Here is an 18528-nt window from a genome sequence, read left to right on the forward strand (position 1 = left end):
AGAATGGGAGCCGAGAGAAACCAGATGTTTGCTAAGACACCACTAGCTCAGTGCTTCTCAACCTCCTTAACGCTGCGGCCCTTTAATTTCCTTATGTTGCGGTGACACCCCTCCACCCCCATAAAATTATCTCATTGCTGCCTCATAACTGTAATTTTGTCACATTGCAAATCAGAATGTAAATATGATTTGCAAGGTATCTGATATGCAACCTCCAAAGGGGCTGGAGACTCACTCACACATTGAGAACCTTTGCTCTCGATGAAGGAAATCTGAAGGACACTTACAGTCTATAAATAAATGAATGATAACCCCAGCGTCATTACATACTTCTGTATACTTGACAATTTCCCAAAGTCTGTGCAGACTTTTTTTTTCTGTTTTAACTTCATCTCTCCACTTTATATCCAAATCCTAAACTGATCTATAGCTCTTGCCACAACCTGGGTATTTAATAGGTTGTTTTGCTTTGTTTGGCATTGGCTTTGATTTTTTTGAGACAAGATTTCTCTTTTCTCTAACCTTGACTGTCCTGAAACTCTCTCTGTAGACCAGGCTAGCCTTGAACTCACAGATATCCACCTGCTTCTGCTTCCCAAGTGCTGGGGTTACAGGTGGCACCTATCCCTTTCCTCCTCCCCTCACTATTTTTAACAGTTTTTAAGGAACATGTATTTCTTTTAATTGTAGGTGTATGGGTATTTTGTATCTGTGCACAGTACCCCTGGAGGCCAGAAGAGAGCGTCAGATAGTTATTTGCTGCTCTGTGGGTGCTGGGAATTGAACCTGGGTCCTTTTAACTGCTGAGCCATCTCTCTAGTGTTCAGTCTAGCTGTTTATAAGGTTGTTGCTTGAGGTGCAGCTGCCTCAGGGGTCTTCAGCCGTTTGTAGTTGAAATGGCTTCACCAAAGCATCCTGTCTTGTGGTCCTTTGTTACATTGGAAGCCATGATTTGATTTTTACAGAATTAACAAGAAGGAAGTAACAATTCCAAAATCATCATCATCATCATCATCATCATCATCATCATCATCATCATCATCATCATCATCATCATCCCTTTCCGGTTTTTCCAGAGGAGAACAGGCCCAGACCTCCCTGGGAGCTGTCTTCGTTCTCCCTTGAAGTTAAGGGCTACAAATTCTAGCAGGCCTTTACCTGACGTTCCGATCAGACTAGAGCCTAGCCCTCCCTGCTTGGACCCAGGTACACATCTGACATTCCATATTAGGCCCCTGGGTGCGCCCATAGGGCTTCAGCCTTCTTGTGTAGTGCCCCACATGTCACATTTTCACAGAGAAGCAGTTCTGGCGTAATGACGGGCTTCTGCCCTCCATCTCCAGCCTTTTGGCTGGTACCCATGAAGTGCTGGGCACATTCGCTCAGCATTCTAGGCTGTAGCCAAACAGCCACCCTGGCCTCTCTGCCCGGAGCAGGCTTCATCCCACCTTCAGAGGAGACACGGGTCTGCAGTCCACAGGGTCACCCACCCCAGCGCAGGAGGCGCTGGAATGCCCTAGAGTCGCTGTCTATCTCTGTTCTCAGCTGTCCTCACTTCCTTCCCCATCCCCCAAACCCCACCTCCTGGGGTATACTAGGCTCTGGTCTGTGGACTACAAACCCTCCATAATGCCCTGGACAGAAAGACTCTGGAACTAGTTTGGATTCCCAGATAGCAGGACTGGGAATCCTGTTTGTGGTAAACCCCCTTAGTTTTTAAGCTACTCCACCAGTTTAAAAACTTCCCAGCTCTTTGCCTAAAGAGCTCTCTTTCCGAGTAGCAGCCATTGGTGCTTGGGGGTGAGATGGGGGGGGGCAGAAATTGCGGGGTTCACAGGGAGGATCACCAGATCGACGCCATCTCTAGAAACAGTGCATCGGTTGACAGTTCCCTCAAAAGGCAGGGATGAGGTGGCGGTTGGGTAGTTTTCAGTGGAGGAGGATAAAAGATGTAGTTTGGGGATATTGAATCCTCGATGGTACCCTGAGGATCTGACTCCAAGGGTAGGCCCATGAGTGTCAGAGGGAGTGAGTAGTGATTGATAAGCTATAACCCAGTATCATTTTGATTGTGGCCCCGGTTGAGCCATGATGGTTTTCAAAAGCACTGGTAAATCTGGCTTCATGCCTGAAAAATGTTTTGAGACTGATGAGTAGGATGGAGAGGACCGGGCAGGGGAATTCTGCAGCGTGGACATGCTCGGAACTCCAAGAGCACCGTTAGCAGCCTGCCATGCGGCGGAGGACGGCCTTATGATTAGCATGGCTGCGTGTGAGCCGCTGTGCGTGTGCTTGCGGCGGCAGCGCTGCAGTGAATGGGGGGTTCAGTGAATGGGGGGTTCCTATCACACTCCTACTTAAAATACCGCAGGAGACCTGGGAAGGCTCCCTCAGTCAGGGGTGCTAATGAACAGACGCTGCCCTTCCCCTCCTCTGGCTAACGAGGCTCAGCCACTAATTGGTGTAATTAGCAGTGAATGACTATGGGAAAAAAAAATCTCTTTCTCCTCATGCGCCTGAGCTCTCTGCTTTGGTTGCTTGGCTGCCACTGGTTTCCTTTATGAAGCTCAGGCTGAAGAAGGTCTTCACCTTCTTTCAGATGGCTCCTCTGGCCAGTAACTGGCTGCACCATTGATCTTTCCTGGAGCTGGAAGGTTAAGGTTCATCTTGGGCTCTTCAAAAATCCTTGTCAGGGTTGGCTTATGTGGCTCCCAGAAATTTCTTTTTATCATCAATTTGGACTTCGGCTTCGTGAAGGTTCTTCATCTTTTTCTAAGGCTGTAGACCCCCAAAACAGAGCGAAAGGATATGGGTTGCTATGGAAATCATTGAATGAAAATTTTATTTCCCATGGCACTGGCTGAACAGGGAAAAGGAAGAAAAGAAACCAGCTACATAGGAGGGAATAAAGACGTGTCCAAGACACAGAGAATAATTAACAATGACTGAAGAAGTCCGAGGGACATCTCTCCAAGGAGGCTGATCTCCCACAAAGAACAGCTACATCTCTTTTGCAGGAGCCCTCACGGAAGCCCAGGGGGCTGGATGTCCTGGGAGGGATCTGATTTGAATTCCTTGAGAAGGGTAGGAAGATACTGTGTTACATAGAAGCCACCCTCTGGCATCCAGGATGGTGCTTGGAGGGGTTTTTGATGCCGTACGGGCATGAAGTTGGAAAGCAGAAGCCAGCTTCTGCCGTTCTGACTCCAGTCAGTTTTGCAGAGAGTGCTCTCCAGGTGTTGTGTTAAAATGCAAGGACCCAGCTTGTCTGACACACTCTGGTCAGCTTCTCGACGTAGTCTTGAGCACTAGTTGGATGTTTTCTTTCCACAGCTCCTATTCTAATTATGTGAGCCCTTACATGTGATGACCTGGGGTAGGAACTTAAGCTTTTATTTAAAGGTTGATGTGTCTTTTAAAATGGTGTGTGTGTGTGTGTGTGTGTGTGTGTGTGTGTGTGCACGCGTGTGCATATAGGTGCCCTCAGAGGCCAGAAGAGGGCCTTAGATTCCTTGGAACCAGAGCTACAGGCCTTTGTGACCTGCCTGGCATATGTGCTGGGAATCAAATTTGGGTCCTTTGCAAGAGCAGTCCATGCTATTAAGCACTGAGCCACCTCCCTAATCCTGTACTGACTAGCTTTTGTCAACAGGATGTAAACTATAGTTGCCTAGGAAAGGGGAACCTCAAATGAGAAATCGTCTCCCTCAGATCAGCCTGTGGGGCATTTTCTTGATTAATGGTTGATGTGGGAGGATCCAGCCCACTGTGGCTGCTGCCACCCCTGGGCAGATGGTCCTGGGTTGTCTAAGAAGGCAAGGCGAGTGAGCCTTGAACGCAACATCCCTCTGTGGCTTCTGCTTCAGTTCCTGCCTCGAGTCCCTGCTTTGGCTTCTCTAGCTGATGGGCTGTAAACAGTGAGCTGAAATTCCAGTTAATCCAGGGTTTGTTACAGCTACAGACTGGGAGCTACTTCTAATGACAGTCAGTGCCCTGTAGTCGCAGGTTCTAAGGACTGGGCCAACTGTGAATCAAAAGTATTTAAGAAAAAAAAAAAAGCCAACTGTCCTAGAAATGTGCAGGATCTTTTTGCAGTGCTCCTTGAGCGGCACAGTATGGCAACTGTATATAGCGCTGTTTGCAAGCATCGCCTGGTATCGGGTGTTATCTAGAGATGATTTGAAGTGTGCAGGAACACGTATGTGGTTCTTGTGCAAACATTACATCATCACAAGGAATTTGGGCAGCCTCTTACTCACAGTGGGGCCCTTGAACCAATCCTTCCTGGATACTGGATCCAGTGGAAAACACCAGGGGAGAACGGACCTAAAGCTCGTGGATGGCTAGCCTTCTGGGCTATCCTGTAACCTGAGATGACGTGAGATAGTTTTCTTTTGCAATATTAATTTTTATTTATTCATTTCACATCCGGTCACAGTCCCCTCCCCCCTCTCTTCCCAGTCCCACCCTCCATCCCTGTTACCCCTATTCCCCCCTACTCCTCAGAGAAGGGGACCCCCCACCCATGCACCCACCCTAACTCATCAAGTTGCATCAGGAACAAGTGCATCCTCCTTCCCTGTGGCCTGGCAAGGTAGTCCTGCCCGGAGAAAGTGATCGAAAAGCAGGCAACAGAGTCCATGTCATAGTCAGCCCCCATGCCCCTTACTAGCGAACCCATTGGAGGACCGGGCTGCCCATCAGCTACATCTGTGTGGGGGCCTAGGTCCAGTCCTTGCACGGTCCTTGGCTGATGCTTCATTCTCCACAGGCCCCCCTGGGCCCTGGTTAGTTGGCTCTGTTGGTGTTCTTGTGGAGCTCCTGGCCTCTTTGGGTCCTTCTATCCCCTCTCATTCTTCCACAAGGCTCCCTGCGCTCTGCCCAATGATTGGCTGTTGGTCTCTGAATCTGTTTCATCAGCTGATATGCTAGATGTTCTAGACATGGCTCCAGATGAGGTTTCTGAGCTCACAGAGCTGTGGCCCACACTCTGAACAGGGATTAAATTCACCAAAGGAGCAAGAGGGCTTCATCGGCGGCAGTCTGCCAGCCTTTGTATGTTGACTGACCTTGCCTGCCTACAGGCTGTGTGGACCTACCGCTCTTAGCCCTTTCACAAAGCACATCCTTGTACCCAGATTCCCGGAATCACCCTATTTGCCACAGAAACACAAAAGAAACTAAGATATAACTGAAGCAAAATCTCATTCTCCATCTCAGACTTCCTGACTTTCATGTGCTTTGCCAGAGAGTTAGAGAACCCTGATATTGAGAACTGCTTCTGAGAAGCCATATTCATTGAGCCCCATTGCTGCTTTGGGGACCAAACATCTACCACATAAACTTTTAGGTCTGGTTTAAACCTTTTTAAAGCATATCACTAGTTTTTACGTGAATTATGCCTAAGTCATGAACTGGGTCTATAGAAATCCAGACATTAGAAATCCTACTAATTAACTGTGTCAAAAGAGAGATGTGTCAAAAGAGAGACCACTGCTCTCCCTTACTGACTAGAATGATGCATCATTTCAATAACCTGGCAGTCTAAAATCAATTTCCAATAAATATACAACCCAAGAAGGTCGAGCAGGTACCGTCTTTTATCTGCAGGTAAAGATACTTGCTTGAGCTCAGATTGGTAAATTGCGGGGGGAATCACATTTGAGCCACTTGTCAGGACTTGAACCCAGAACTTCTGACCGTGTATTCCATGCTTTCCTGTCACATGGCCAGAACCACCCAGGTGTGAGGCCAGTCCACACATGTAAAAGAGAAAATGAGGTGGAAAGAAAGAGTCCCGCTGTGGCGCATTTCCTGAAGGGAAACGCCTCAGACTCTCTTGTCTGGCAGTGACAGTGTTCCAGATTGGTGCACACAAGGTTGGGAGCTTTGAGGGTCTGCTCATGCGATGTGAGTGGCTGATGGTCTGTGATTCCAGGAACAGCATCTGTCGAGAATAAGGAGAATGTAGAAGACACCTGGGACTCACGGATGTGGCTGCAGAAGTATGGCTTGAAGGCTCAGAAACTGACCTTCTATGACGTGCTGGCTGACTGCTCCTTCCGCCATGTTGACGGCGTTGTTGATATAAAAGCCAAGCCGGAGAATGAATCTGGGCAGCCCAGTGCGGTAGGTGAAGGTGGGGTGGGACCGTGGGCCTTCCCTGGCGTCGAAGGCAGATGGCGAGACCTCCCTTGGAACAGAAGCCAAGGGCAGGACCAAAGTGGCAGGAAACCATCTAGGGTTTCGGTGAAAAAGTGTCCCTTTGCCTCCCGCCTTCTCTAAATGGTCCCCATGAGAGTCATGCAGGCCCGGGTGTGCTTTCTACACCCAGGCTTTGCTAGTCTGTTCTGAGGACCTGTAACAGAATTCTTGATGGAAGGTGCTTTGTGACGAAAAGCTTATATCTAGCTTTAATATCAGGGAGGTGCCACCTGTTTGGCCTTTGATGCAGTCCCCTGGCTCCCAGCCGTGTCATAGAGAAGCAGAAAGGGGGCGGAGGGGACTGAATGTGTTGGCAACCTCCCTCTACAGCAGCCTGGTCTAATGAGCCCCATGGAGGACCAGCATTCCTTCCTGTCACTGGCGGTCCCCGCCATCATCCACTAGACCCCTGCTCCTTAGAGCTTCTCCACCTCTCAGCACCGCCACACGGGGACGAACCACAGACACGTGTGTGTGGACCCACTCACCTTTTCAAGCTCTAGCGACAGAGTGACAGGAGCTACCCTGAGCCACCGGCTGGGCCGGTGGAAACTGAAGGCTTCTGAGCGCCTGCATGGCTCGCTGTCACGTCAGAAGGCTCTTTGTTGGCCTGTGTTGGACAGAAGGGAGAAGCTGCTGGTGGGAATGTAAAGAAGCAGGCATGTGTGAGGTCACAGGAAGAGGGAAGGGGCCCTGCTGGAGGAGCACATGGGTGAGAGAGGCTGGGCTGGGGAGGAGCGAGAGGGAAGGGGTGACAGCGACAGTTGCCTTCCAACCTGACGGGATCTAAACCCCTAGGAGGAAAGCCTTTGGACACAGCTGTGAGGGAGCTTTTAGATAGTGAGGTGTATCCCACTGTAAACGTGAACAAGGCCATCCCAAGTACGTGCCGCGCCCATCCGAGGATGAAGAGAAGGAGAAAGGGAGCCAGGCACCAGGCCATCTCTCTCTGCTCCCTGATTCTGCAGCCACCGTAGGAGCAGCTGCCTGAGGCTCCTGCTTCCACCACCTCCCTGAGTGAGGGACTCCCCCCCCCCCGCCACCCATGAGGGCCTGCACCTCAAACCATGGACCAACACACCCTTGGTTCCTTAACCTATCTGTGACAGCAGCAAGGAAAGTAAAGTAACTGAGGCAGGGGGCTGACCTACTTTGTAACAGGCCACGCTTAGGGTGACTGATCCTAGTTCTGAGCCACCTAACTCACTCCCGCAAAAATACTTGCCTGTCTCTTAGTGACCTGATCACCTTTAAAGGCAACACCTCCCAGCACAGCCAGGTTGGGGGCAAACCACACTCACACCATACCAAACACCCAGGAGAGGGCGAAAGTGGCGGACCAACGGGCGCTCATTGAGAAATGGCCATGTATGTGCATAGACCGGGGCCAGGACACCCTGTATAAATCATTGGTGAAGCAGAAGATCCGTGTGTGTGTGTGTGTGTGTGTGTGTGTGTGTGTGTGTGTGTGTGCATGCAAACATTAGAAACTGAGGACGTGGAGAATCAAGGTCCTGTTCAAATACTGGGTCCCTTGTTACGTCCTCACAGGCTGTGGTTCCGGTGTGTGCAGATCCGTGCTCCACTCTCTGCCGTATCCCCACGCTGGCTGCCCGCCCCGTTCCTTGCCCACCCTCCCTGCCCGCCGAGCTGTTTGCTTCTGGCCGTGCAGCCGTTGGGTTTTTACCTTCTTACCAGTTCGTGTTTACCCTGGAGCACGGGAGGGAAGTCCATAAACTAAGTTACAGAAGCGCAGCCCTGACGCAGAGCCTGCCTCCTGGAGCTTCCCGGGAGGCAGAGCGATTGCCGCAGCGCAGGGGGAATCTCGTTTGTGCCCTTTCCTTCCCAGCAAGTTTTCTAGCTTCGTAGACCCCACGCAGTCGTGTTCAGGAATCCTCATTTAGAAAATAGTCGGTCCTGGGTATTTAAAAGTATTAATCCTCGCCAGTTTTCACGCAGCCCACCTCGAGCTGCTGACAATACGGCAGGCTCCGGGCCAGCACCGTGCTAAACCTTCCCTTCCTTCTCAGTGAAGTTGTAAGGGCCGGTTTGAAGAATGTGGCTTCTGAACGGGGGTTAGGGAGGCTTACCTCACGTTTCCTATGCTAATAACTAATAATAAGGTGAAGGTTGAAAATTATGCTGTCTTACTGTTTTCTTTCATAGATAGTGGGGGGGGCATTGTTTCATCTTATTTTCAGACTGTGGTCTCAAATTGGGTCACTCCCATGAAATGTGTATAGTAGAGAGACGCCATGGCTGTCATAGGGTAGATGTTTTAGGGTCCCCCGGCAGCAGGAGATGGGTCCCCTGTATGATTATCTAGAAAAACACTGGTTCAGGTGTGGTAGAGTTCTGCACGTCTGAGAAATTAAACAACCAAAAAGATCTTGGTGTGTAGAGTTTCCAAGATGGATGAAGAGGTGAGCTGTTCTGCTGCCCGGAGCACCTTATTCATATCTTTAAACTGGGCATTGCCAGGGGAAGCATGGGAAATGCCTACCTCAGCACAGAGGCCAGCAGCTGGGAGACGTCCCACAGATGTGTGCTTGTCTCCGTCACAGACACTGACGTCACAAGCAGGGAGCCAGCACCAGGGGCGCCTTGTGCCCTGTGCCGTCAAGGCACCTTAGCTGCTTGCATCTGAGTTGTGCCCTGGAGGAGATGGAGTTGCTGGGTAGGATATTCTCCTGTGGCAGATGCAGGCCGGCATGCCTTGATGCTCTGGGCTTCCACGTGGCTGTACCACTCTGTCACTCGGGCCTGACAGCCTGCCTCCACGCAGCTCGATGGCTCGCTGTTTCTTCACTCGGCTGTGCCTCAGACTCCTAGGGAATATGACATCATGGAGACTGAGAGACAGGCAGGGAGGAAGCTATTGTGTGAGAGCCCCGGGGATGTGGCCGAGAAGGGGAGAAAAGGCAGCGTGGCTGAGGTCAGCTCCCGCCACCGCTCCCCTTGGCAGCATGTGGCTGCTCAAGCCTGTCTTGGCCGCTGACACACACCTGGCTCTTGGGTCTCGTCCCCCTGTGACCCTAGAATTCTTACCCTCTGTAGCAGGGCTGTCTCTGGAACAGGCACCAGAACATGTTTGTTGAATTTAGAAGTGAACGGTTCACTGTGGAGATGTGTGCTAAGAGGTGTGTATATAAAGCAGAGATGGGAGCTTCGTAGCTGCTTTTCTTCCTTAGGTGGCTTCTGAGTGGCCTTGCTATTAGAGGTTTAGCCCAAAGCCCACACCCTATGATTCCCACAGAGCAGGCTCATCCATATCTGTTGTTGTTGATTAAAATAAAATGAGTGTGGGGCTACATTGTTATTATTATCTCTATAATTATTGTGGTAGTGTTATTTGACCTGCTATCATAACTGATAAGGCACTGACACCTGTAGATTTTATAATTGCCTTATGACATTGGGCCAGGCAGATATTTTTACCTATGCTGTCTCAATAACCTCACCATCCATCTTCAAACCCCCATCCAATGCCATCCACCTTAACCATCTTCATCTGGGCTACCTCCCATCCATAATCTTATGAGTACTTGCTTTTATTCTTCATCTGGGCCTTTCCACTGTCCTAGCCCCTCCATGCTACCCTATCCTGGCATCCTCCTTCCCCATCTCTTCCCCTTCCCCTCCATCTGTTTCCCATGATTCTCTTGTCCTCAAAAGCCCAGGAAACCTCAGCCATGCTTACCCCATATTGCCCTGCCCAAGTATAGGCCATTGAATCAATCAGGTATGTCTTAGGCAGGTTTACACAAGGATAGGTGTATCTGGGGAGTAACCAGATCTTGAGGGCCAGCATCAGAACAACCCCCAACACATATCCCAACACACCAGAGGCAACAGTGAATGACAGAAAGAGAAAGACTTCATCAACATGGCTGCTAGTCACAATCCGAAGTACCGACAAAGGGCTTCATTGACCAAGGTCTGTCTTTGGGGTACCGACTTGAGCTGTAGGAGCTGTAGGAGCTGGCCAGAAGGGACAGGGATGCACGCTTCAGTGGTCAGGCAAGCATGCCCTGGTTGATCTTGTGTCTGTGAGTTCTTGTTCTGTGAGGCTTGTTACCGTCATTATTGAGAAGAATGATCTAAGATGATCTAAGATTATTGAACTAAGATGACTGCTGCAGCGGGCAGGGGGGGTTGCGTCTCATTATGGGGTTACATGTCTTTGAGGCTCTGCTGTTCCTGGAATCCAGAGTAATTGCAGGTTTACTGGACACCTTCGAGTGTCTTTTTTGGGTGATATTGGGGTATCTGGAACAGGACATTGCACAGTTTCCATTGCTCCTTACCCTTGACGGGAGGCGCAATGGTTGTGCTCAGGTGCTCATGGGTTATAGTATTATACTTTATACTTTATACTATATACTATTATACTATTGTACTATGGTATAGTATAGAGATCAGCATGCCAATGTGCAGGTTCAGCAGGCGATGAACTCAGAGGAGACAAGACACAAAATGGAGGCTTTTATTCTGCTTTTAGATATTTTGTGGGCCCAAGTGAAGAGTCTTTGTTTGTTTGGCAAATGGAGTTTTTAAGAACCTGACAGGGCCCCTGGCTTTGTCCTTTCCTTAGGACACCAATAAAAAGACAATCCATGCCAAATACTGCAGCAAATTCATCCACATGCCCTGGAAGGACGGCAACTTGGTCCATGTCAACATCACCAAGGTGAAATGCCAGTCGTACAGTGAGAGAATTCACATAGCCCTGGCCAGGATCCAAAGGAGGTTGGTATATTTATAGGTGGTCTCTGGGGAAATGCAGGTCTGTGTGACTTCTTAGGAAAAGCTCAACTGAGTGAGGTGGCCAATAGACACAGTCAAGTCAAAGTTCCCATCTGTAATGATTGAGGATGTTGTTAACAACAAAGGGATAGACTAGCATCCAGAGTTCAGCAGGAACAGTGGGAGGGCGCTCTTGTGTGCCTGTGTGGCTGATGTGGCTAGAGGGGGCCCAGAGGCTGATGTCCGTTCCTTTCTCAATGGCTCTCCACCTTAATTTTTGAGGCAGGGTCTCTCACTGAACCCGGAGCTCACTCGCTTCCGTGCTCCAGAGAGCTGCCTGTCCCAGTGTCCCCAGGAGTTGCAGACACTCACCGCCACACCTGGCTTTTGTGTGGGTGCTGGGGTGTGAGCTTTTGTGATAGACACTTTATTGATTTAGTCTCCTCAGCCTGCAGAGGAGCTATTTTGAAATGGGGTATTAGGAGACTAAGGAATGCTTCTGTCTGTGTTTTGGGGGTTTTGGGGGCCACGGGTATACTGCAGACGCCTGCCTCTATACTCTCTCTTACAGAACAATTTCATCTTTAGGAACCTCTTACATAGCTTTGATATTTTGAAAAACAATCAGATGCTATACATATCTTAGAAAACAGTTAAAACACACAACTTCTGATCTGTCTTTATCCTGTTGTGCTCTTATGATCTGCCTTGCCCACGAGCCTGCTATGCTGATGTTATGACCTCAGGGTTGACTTCATGTGGAAGATCTAAATTAACACCCTCAGGTTCCAGATGTCAGGGGACAGCTTTAGACCATGGTGATCAAATTCATTTTCGGTGTATTGTCTCCGAGGTCATAGAGAACTGGGAAAATAAGAAATTAAAAAACAAACAAACAATGAAAATCCCAGCTCTGCCACTTACTGTTTGGCCCCAGGCGAGTTAGTTAATGTCTTTTTTGCATCTGTTTCCTTGATTATAAAGTGGGAATAGTGATGGCATTTGCAATTTTTCTCTGTGGATTATGCCAGATGCTAACTCTAATGGGTTTCAGCCAGTGGCAGCCTGCCACGGCCATTTGAAAAGGAAGGCTCTCTCCACCCTCGGGCCGGTTTCATTACAAAACCATACGTAGCCGATACCCACCTGCCCAGTACGCATGCCCGGAGCCCCAGCATCTCAAAAGCCATGTGGCAATGGATTACTCACAGCAAGCTGTTCCTGTGTCTGGAGCCCTCTCTGCTATGGTTCCAGAGCTGTCTCTCTCTGAGTCGTTTGCGTTTCTTTCGGGAGACATGCTGTTTATAATGCACTCTCCAGCCACCAGGTCCCTTTGTCCTTTGCCCTCCCTGTGTCAGGGACAAGCAGGAGCCCTTTTCCTTTTCTGTTTTCTGCAGAACTGTGTGAGAATTGGCACCATCCCTAGCTTATATGTTTGACAGAATTCACTGCTAACACCATCGGAGCCTGGAGTTTTCTTCTCTGTGGAAAGATTTTGTGGCTCAGAACTTGGAAAGCGTTCCCTTTTCTTGGAAAGGGCACTATGAACTTCACTCACCCTGGTTTGTTGGTAGTATTGTACAAATCTTCCATACTGTTCCTGATTTTCACTTCAATTGTTCTATAAATTATTGAGAAAATTATTGAAATCACCGAGTCATTTCTGGGGCCATCAGCTTCACCCTACTGCTTCAAAGCTCTGTTATTTGGTGCATCTATGCTGCAGACTGTTATGCTCACTTGGTGGGTCAGCTCGTTTGTAATAGGAAATGCCCTATTCAGCTCTGCCAATATTCCTGCTCAGGAATGTGCCCAGTCTGGTATCTGAGTGGTCCCTCCACCTGAACACTCATGGTCTCTGCGCTCATCTTTTTCTGTCCTTTTCTCTTTGCCTGTCTCTGGCCTGTAATTAACCGGGCTTCTTGGAGACAGAACGTGCACCAGGATTGAAATGTTGCTTACATTTATTAGCTTAGTTAGATTTAAATCTGGGATCCCGTAATTTTTTTTTTTTCTGTTTGCTCTGTCTGCTTTTTGCTCACTTTTTAACTCCTGTGCCCTCTTCTAGTTCCTTTTTATGACTTTCTTTTGTCGCCATTGTTGTCGTATTGACCGTGTCTGTTAAGTTTTGTCTTGTTGCGTGTGGCTATTTGACATGTGCACTTTACACACTAACCTCCCAGTCTACGTTCAAACAAGATCATGCCGCTCTGTGTATGAGAACATTACAATGTCCCACCCTGCCCTTTATATGTGCGGCTTCTATGAGCCCAACAGTGCAGTACAAATAGCCCAGTGACCTAATCTAATGGCTAAGAATTAGAATAAATACATGTTGTATTTGTTCACACTCATTTCTATTGCTCTCTACTCCTTTATATAAATCCGAATTTCTACTGGGCCTTCCTTCATTTCTACCAGAAAACCTTTGTTAGCATCTGTTGTGGTTCAAGTCTGTTAGTGATGAATTGTATTAGCACTGGTAGAGTGCTAATACTCCTTTAATTTAACTTTTTTTTTTTAAATCTTTCTACTAAGTATAGAATTTTAGTTTGAAATTTTTGTCAGTTGTTTTTTTAAAAAATCTTCAATGTGTTCTGGCCTGTATGAGTTATGATAAAAAGACCTTTATTCTTAGACTTGTTTCTCTGAACACACTGTGAATTTTTCTGCCTCTGGCTGCTTTTAATCTCTGGATTTCATCAAATTCATGATTTTGTACTTTGCTGTGGTCTCTCTTCTCCCCTCCGCTCCCCTTCACTCCTCTCTTCTCCTCTCTGGGTTCTTTGACCTCCTTGGCTCTATAGGCATAATGTTTTCATCAAAATAGAAACATTTTAAAATATCTTTTCTATTTCTTCCTTTTCTGTCCATTGTAAAATCTCATTACAGACACACTTGTAGTATGTCACAAATTTTTTTTCCTAATTTTGTTTCACTTTGAACTGTTTGTTACCGCTATGCCTTAAATCAATTCCCTGATCTTTTTTCTGCTGTCTCGTTTACTGTTAATGCTGTATAACTTACTTTTCACAGCAGATGAATCCCCTGGGAGTCTCGGGAAGGCTCTTTTGAATCTTGCTTTTTTATTACAATTTGTAATTATACTTGAGAATTTCATACATCTATGTAATAAACTAGAACTGTGCCTAACGCCATTTCCCTCCTCCAAGCTGACCTGTAACCCTCACACGCCCTGCTCCCTTATATGCCTTCTCTTATTTTTTTAAATGACTACTGCATGCAGTCCGCACTGCTCATGTGTGAACGGCTATGAGGCTGCCCGATGGAGCTCAGGAAATGTATCAGGGAGTTCATGCCCCGAAAGAATGATTCCCTCAAGCCCCAGCAACTATCAGCGGTCCAAAGTTCCCCAGTCAAGTCTGGGGTCTGGAGACTGCCTCCCCCTCTGTGATGGGATCTTGACTGACCTGATCTCTGACGGATAGCCACAGCTGCCTTCCGTCCAATAGTGTGGCAGCCACGCCATGTTCAAGACAGCACATCATGATGCCCTTCTCCAATCTCCGTCTCCTACATTTTCTCTTCTGCAATGTTTAGGATCTTTTTTATGTCTTCTATGTCTCTTCTGGTTCTGTTTCTGGACATGTAAAATGAATTTGCAGTGACCACATAACACCCTTTTCTTTCTGCAAATTCTAACATGTGGGTTGCTTGGGGCTCTAAATAGAAATCTGTTGACCAGCTTTTCTACTAATTGTAGATATTTTCCTGTTTCCTGCCATGCCTGTAACTTATTTTCGATCTCTCTTTCTATTTTTTCTTGATTCTAGGCATTTTGAATTTTACACAGTGGGATGATGGACTCGTTTTGATAAGTATTTTGTGATAGTGTTAAGTTGCTTAGACCCAATTTGAGTCTAAGTCATACTTTTAAGTCACAAAAGCTGAAGTCCACAGTAGTCTTTATCTTAGGGCTGATTTGGTCCTACCAGTGAGGAGCGGCCTTGTGGGGATTCCACTTGACACTTGCTCTGACTGATGGGAAAATGACCCGTTCTTGGGTGTGTCAGCTCCAGTGAGCTCTCCTTGGATAAATTTTCTCCTTGGCTTTTGCGCTTTCTTCACACACATGTCCTCATCATCACAATCCAAATCTCTAGAGTACACTGCAGATCACCTGAGATAGACTCTCCCAACCCTTCTCCATGCCCTCCATAGCCTCTCTACCTTTCTAGAGTAGCTGCCGTTTGGTATTTTGCCCTGAGACTTGCTAAGCTCCATTCAATAAGACATCTTCTGTATCCTCTTCCTCCAATCCCTCACTGCAAGGCTTTTCCTGAAACTGTGAGTTTTAGTGCATGATCTTAACGGTTGAGCCATTTCTCCAGTCTCAAATAGAGGTTTTTTTCTATAGAAAAAAAAATCAGAAAGTGAATGATTCATTCATCCAAGGTCACAGTATAAATGGTTTAGCAGGACTCTGGGCTGTGTAAGTGGAGCCTGTGTTCTGATGATCGCAGGCTGCATTTACCTCAGCACTTTTTCCTGTCTAGGATTAAATGGCTACAAGATGGGAGCAGAGCCCTCTTCGGAAAAGTGCGTGGAGATAGCATCTACATCCTCATTGACACGTCTCACTCGATGAAGAGAAAACTGGACCTGGTGAAGGACAAGGTCATTCAGTTCATACAGGTAAGCTGGGACTGCGCTGGGCTGCTGTCTCCAACAGTCACTGTAGGGGCTCTGGGCAGGGGACAGGGCCACACTGCACTAAAGGGTCCCTGAGAAAGCCAACCAGAAATGCCCCCCTTTGCCCCCTCGGCGCTCCCTGGCGATCAGACCTGTGCCCTGCTGGGCCCTTTTGTCACCATCGCCCTGGATCACTTACGTGTGTGTCTGTCCTTCCTGCCTGGAGTTGTCTCTGACACGTGGCAAACAACAGACACCTCTATTGTTTTCCAGATGTTTATAACCTTGACATTGTAGATTTCCTGTGTCTATTAGGGAAACTGTGTGAACTGGCCCCAAAGTTACAGATGGGAAGGGGTAGGTAGGCTCGTGACGGACGCCCCAGTTTCCGTCTCACTCCCCTGGGCTGCCCCTGACTCATTTTCTTAGAAGGACGATGCTTCCTGAGTCCTGTCTCCATGCCTGCATTTCACAGTGCCGTCATGACTCCGTCCTGCTGACAGTGGAGACATGTTTCAGAAACACAAAATATAGCCCTTAACTAGCTTCCCGGGGAGCAAAGTAGGCGGGTGAAAGGCAAATGAATAGGTCTGTATTCAAATAATAGCCTTGGCCAAGATGTAGTGATCAAAACGACATTTTGAATTTTCTTTCAGCATCTAATAGGCTTATTCGACACAGCATGAATATCAGTATTAAAGTTAGTATTTGATGTCACAGTACAGTATTGCTTACGTATATAGACATAGCATATGACACTCTCTGTACATTCACAGATAACATCTATAGAGGTCAAACATCCAAACTATATAATTTTGGATTCAAATGCCTTTTGCAGCAGAAATGTTTTTTTTTTTTTCAATCAAACATAATTTTAAGCTAGTTTCTAGAACTGAAAATTGATAGCCTAGAGATGGCCTCAAACTGAAAGTTCTCTTTGCTTTCATTTGAGTTGTTTTACGGTTAAATAATAATTGTCTCTTACAGGACCAGCTGAAATACAAGAGAAAATTCAATTTCGTGACATTTGATGGTCAGGCAATCGCTTGGCGGGAAAAACTTGCTGAAATCAATAAAGATAATTTGGAACAGGCTCAGTTGTGGATTAGAGACATTAAGGTAAAATGTCTAGTCTGGGAGACGAGTGCGAGAGAAGTCTGAAAATGTCCTGTCTGTGCCGAGTTTACTTACGGGATAGAAGTTGTTGAGAAATGGATTGAGCTCCAAGAATGGCGGTGTCTATACATGGGCAATTATTTGGCTACAAAGGTCACATTCATCCAGTCTCATTAGTCAGATCGTAAAGTTTAGTCAAGCATCTATTTATAGTCATCATCCCGTGATAGCTGTGGGAGGCTGATCCCAGGACCTCACCTGAATCTCACAGGAGCCACAGAGGCACAAAGCCCTAATATAAAATGCTGTGAGATTTACAGAGAGCCCCCCAAACCTCTCTCATGCCCAAACTCCTAACACCCATGTAACAGGTGTTATCCTGTATCATTTAGGGAATACAAACAAGGCGGGGGAGCCTGTATATGTTCAAACAGTGTTTTATGTGTGTATGTTTATGTGTGGTGTGTATATGTATGTTAAATGTTTGTATGTGTAGATCTGTGTGTGTGAGTGTGGACACACATGTACCACAGAGCCCATGTGGAGACCAGAGAACAACCTGGTGTGTTGGTCCTCATCTTCTGTCTTGTTTTGGACAAGGCCTCTGTTACTTTGCTGCGTCCGTCCACCAGCGTAGCTCTCCTGCGAGCTTCTGAGAATGCTGCCTGAGCCTTTCACCTCGCCACAGGGGTCCTGGGTGATATAGATGCTCATGCTTGCACCCAGATGTTACATGTGTTCAAACTCACTATTTCACCGTCTGTATAGCAAGGGCTTTACCCATCGAGCTGTCCCTAACCCCAGACACAATCGTGTGTGTGTGTGTGTGTGTGTGTGTGTGTGTGTGTGTGTGTGTATGTGTGTGTGTGTGTGTGTGTGTGTGTGTATGTGTGTATGCACATTCGTGTGTATTCATTCCACAGTTGGTTGGACTTTTGGGTGTTTAGCCCTTGGACAAGGAGAGGTGGCTCTCTTTCCAAATCTGTCCTGGGCACCAATTGCTGCTTCGTGATGCAAACAGATTTCAGCAGATAATATGCAGCTGTTCCTAATAATGAATTTTGTTCAGAAGCACTGAGTTCACGGAGACAGACAGTACAGTCTGAGCACTGAAGGCTGACACCAAGAAGAGAGAGGACAGAAGCATACACGGAGAGACTGAAGTCATTCCTCAGGCCTGCGTTTTCTTGGAGACCTGGAAAGCTTTTGTTTCTTGTCACACAGGCTATTGGGAAGGATTTTCATTTCAAATTTTCTCCAGCCTTGAGCTTCTCTTAATTTTGAATATGCTCCAGAACCATATGGTATTCCAGATATTCGAGAGACAGTTAAAACTGAGACAGGGCTATTAAAAAGTTGTTTAAAATAGCTTACTGCCCGAGCCTAGAGTCCTAGATGTGCCCGTCAACCACACCAGACTTTACCTGAGTTCCTAAGTCCTGACTGATCCTAGCAGGCCCAGGGAGACACTGGGAAGCCCCAAGATCTTTTGGGGTAGCCTTTGAAATGGGGAAAGAAGGAAGTGTGGTGTCTGAGAAGAAATCTCTTTAACTGGCCGACTTATTCTAGGGTGGAGTTTCAAGGTCATATCCAACTTGTTAAGTTTGCAGTATTACCAACGTTCTTTTCTTCTGGAAACCACCAGTAATAGGAGCGACACTGTTACCTGGCAGCTTGCAGTGTCTCCGCAACCTCCCCCAGCAGTAGCTTCTCAGTGTTTCTGGGGTTTATATGATCTTTATGCGTTTGGTATTTTCTAGAATGTTCTTTGGATTTTTGTCTTTTGTTTTGTGACACTGGAGTTTGAAC

General features: G+C 47.4%; 1 protein-coding gene across 1 annotated transcript in view; it reads left to right on the plus strand.

The window, feature by feature from the left end:
* The window catches only part of Vwa3b (von Willebrand factor A domain containing 3B), a 152306-nt gene that overhangs the window by 60697 nt on the left and 73081 nt on the right, over positions 1-18528 (plus strand). The window contains exons 9-12 of the mRNA XM_055606937.1: positions 5939-6129; positions 10799-10953; positions 15468-15606; positions 16591-16722. Of these exons, the coding sequence (XP_055462912.1) occupies positions 5939-6129; positions 10799-10953; positions 15468-15606; positions 16591-16722 (617 nt within the window). The remainder of the gene's footprint in view (positions 1-5938; positions 6130-10798; positions 10954-15467; positions 15607-16590; positions 16723-18528) is intronic.

The sequence above is a fragment of the Psammomys obesus genome, unplaced genomic scaffold (assembly GCF_907164565.1).
Source record: "Psammomys obesus unplaced genomic scaffold, mPsaObe1.curated_primary_1811, whole genome shotgun sequence".
Classification (NCBI taxonomy): domain Eukaryota; kingdom Metazoa; phylum Chordata; class Mammalia; order Rodentia; family Muridae; genus Psammomys; species Psammomys obesus.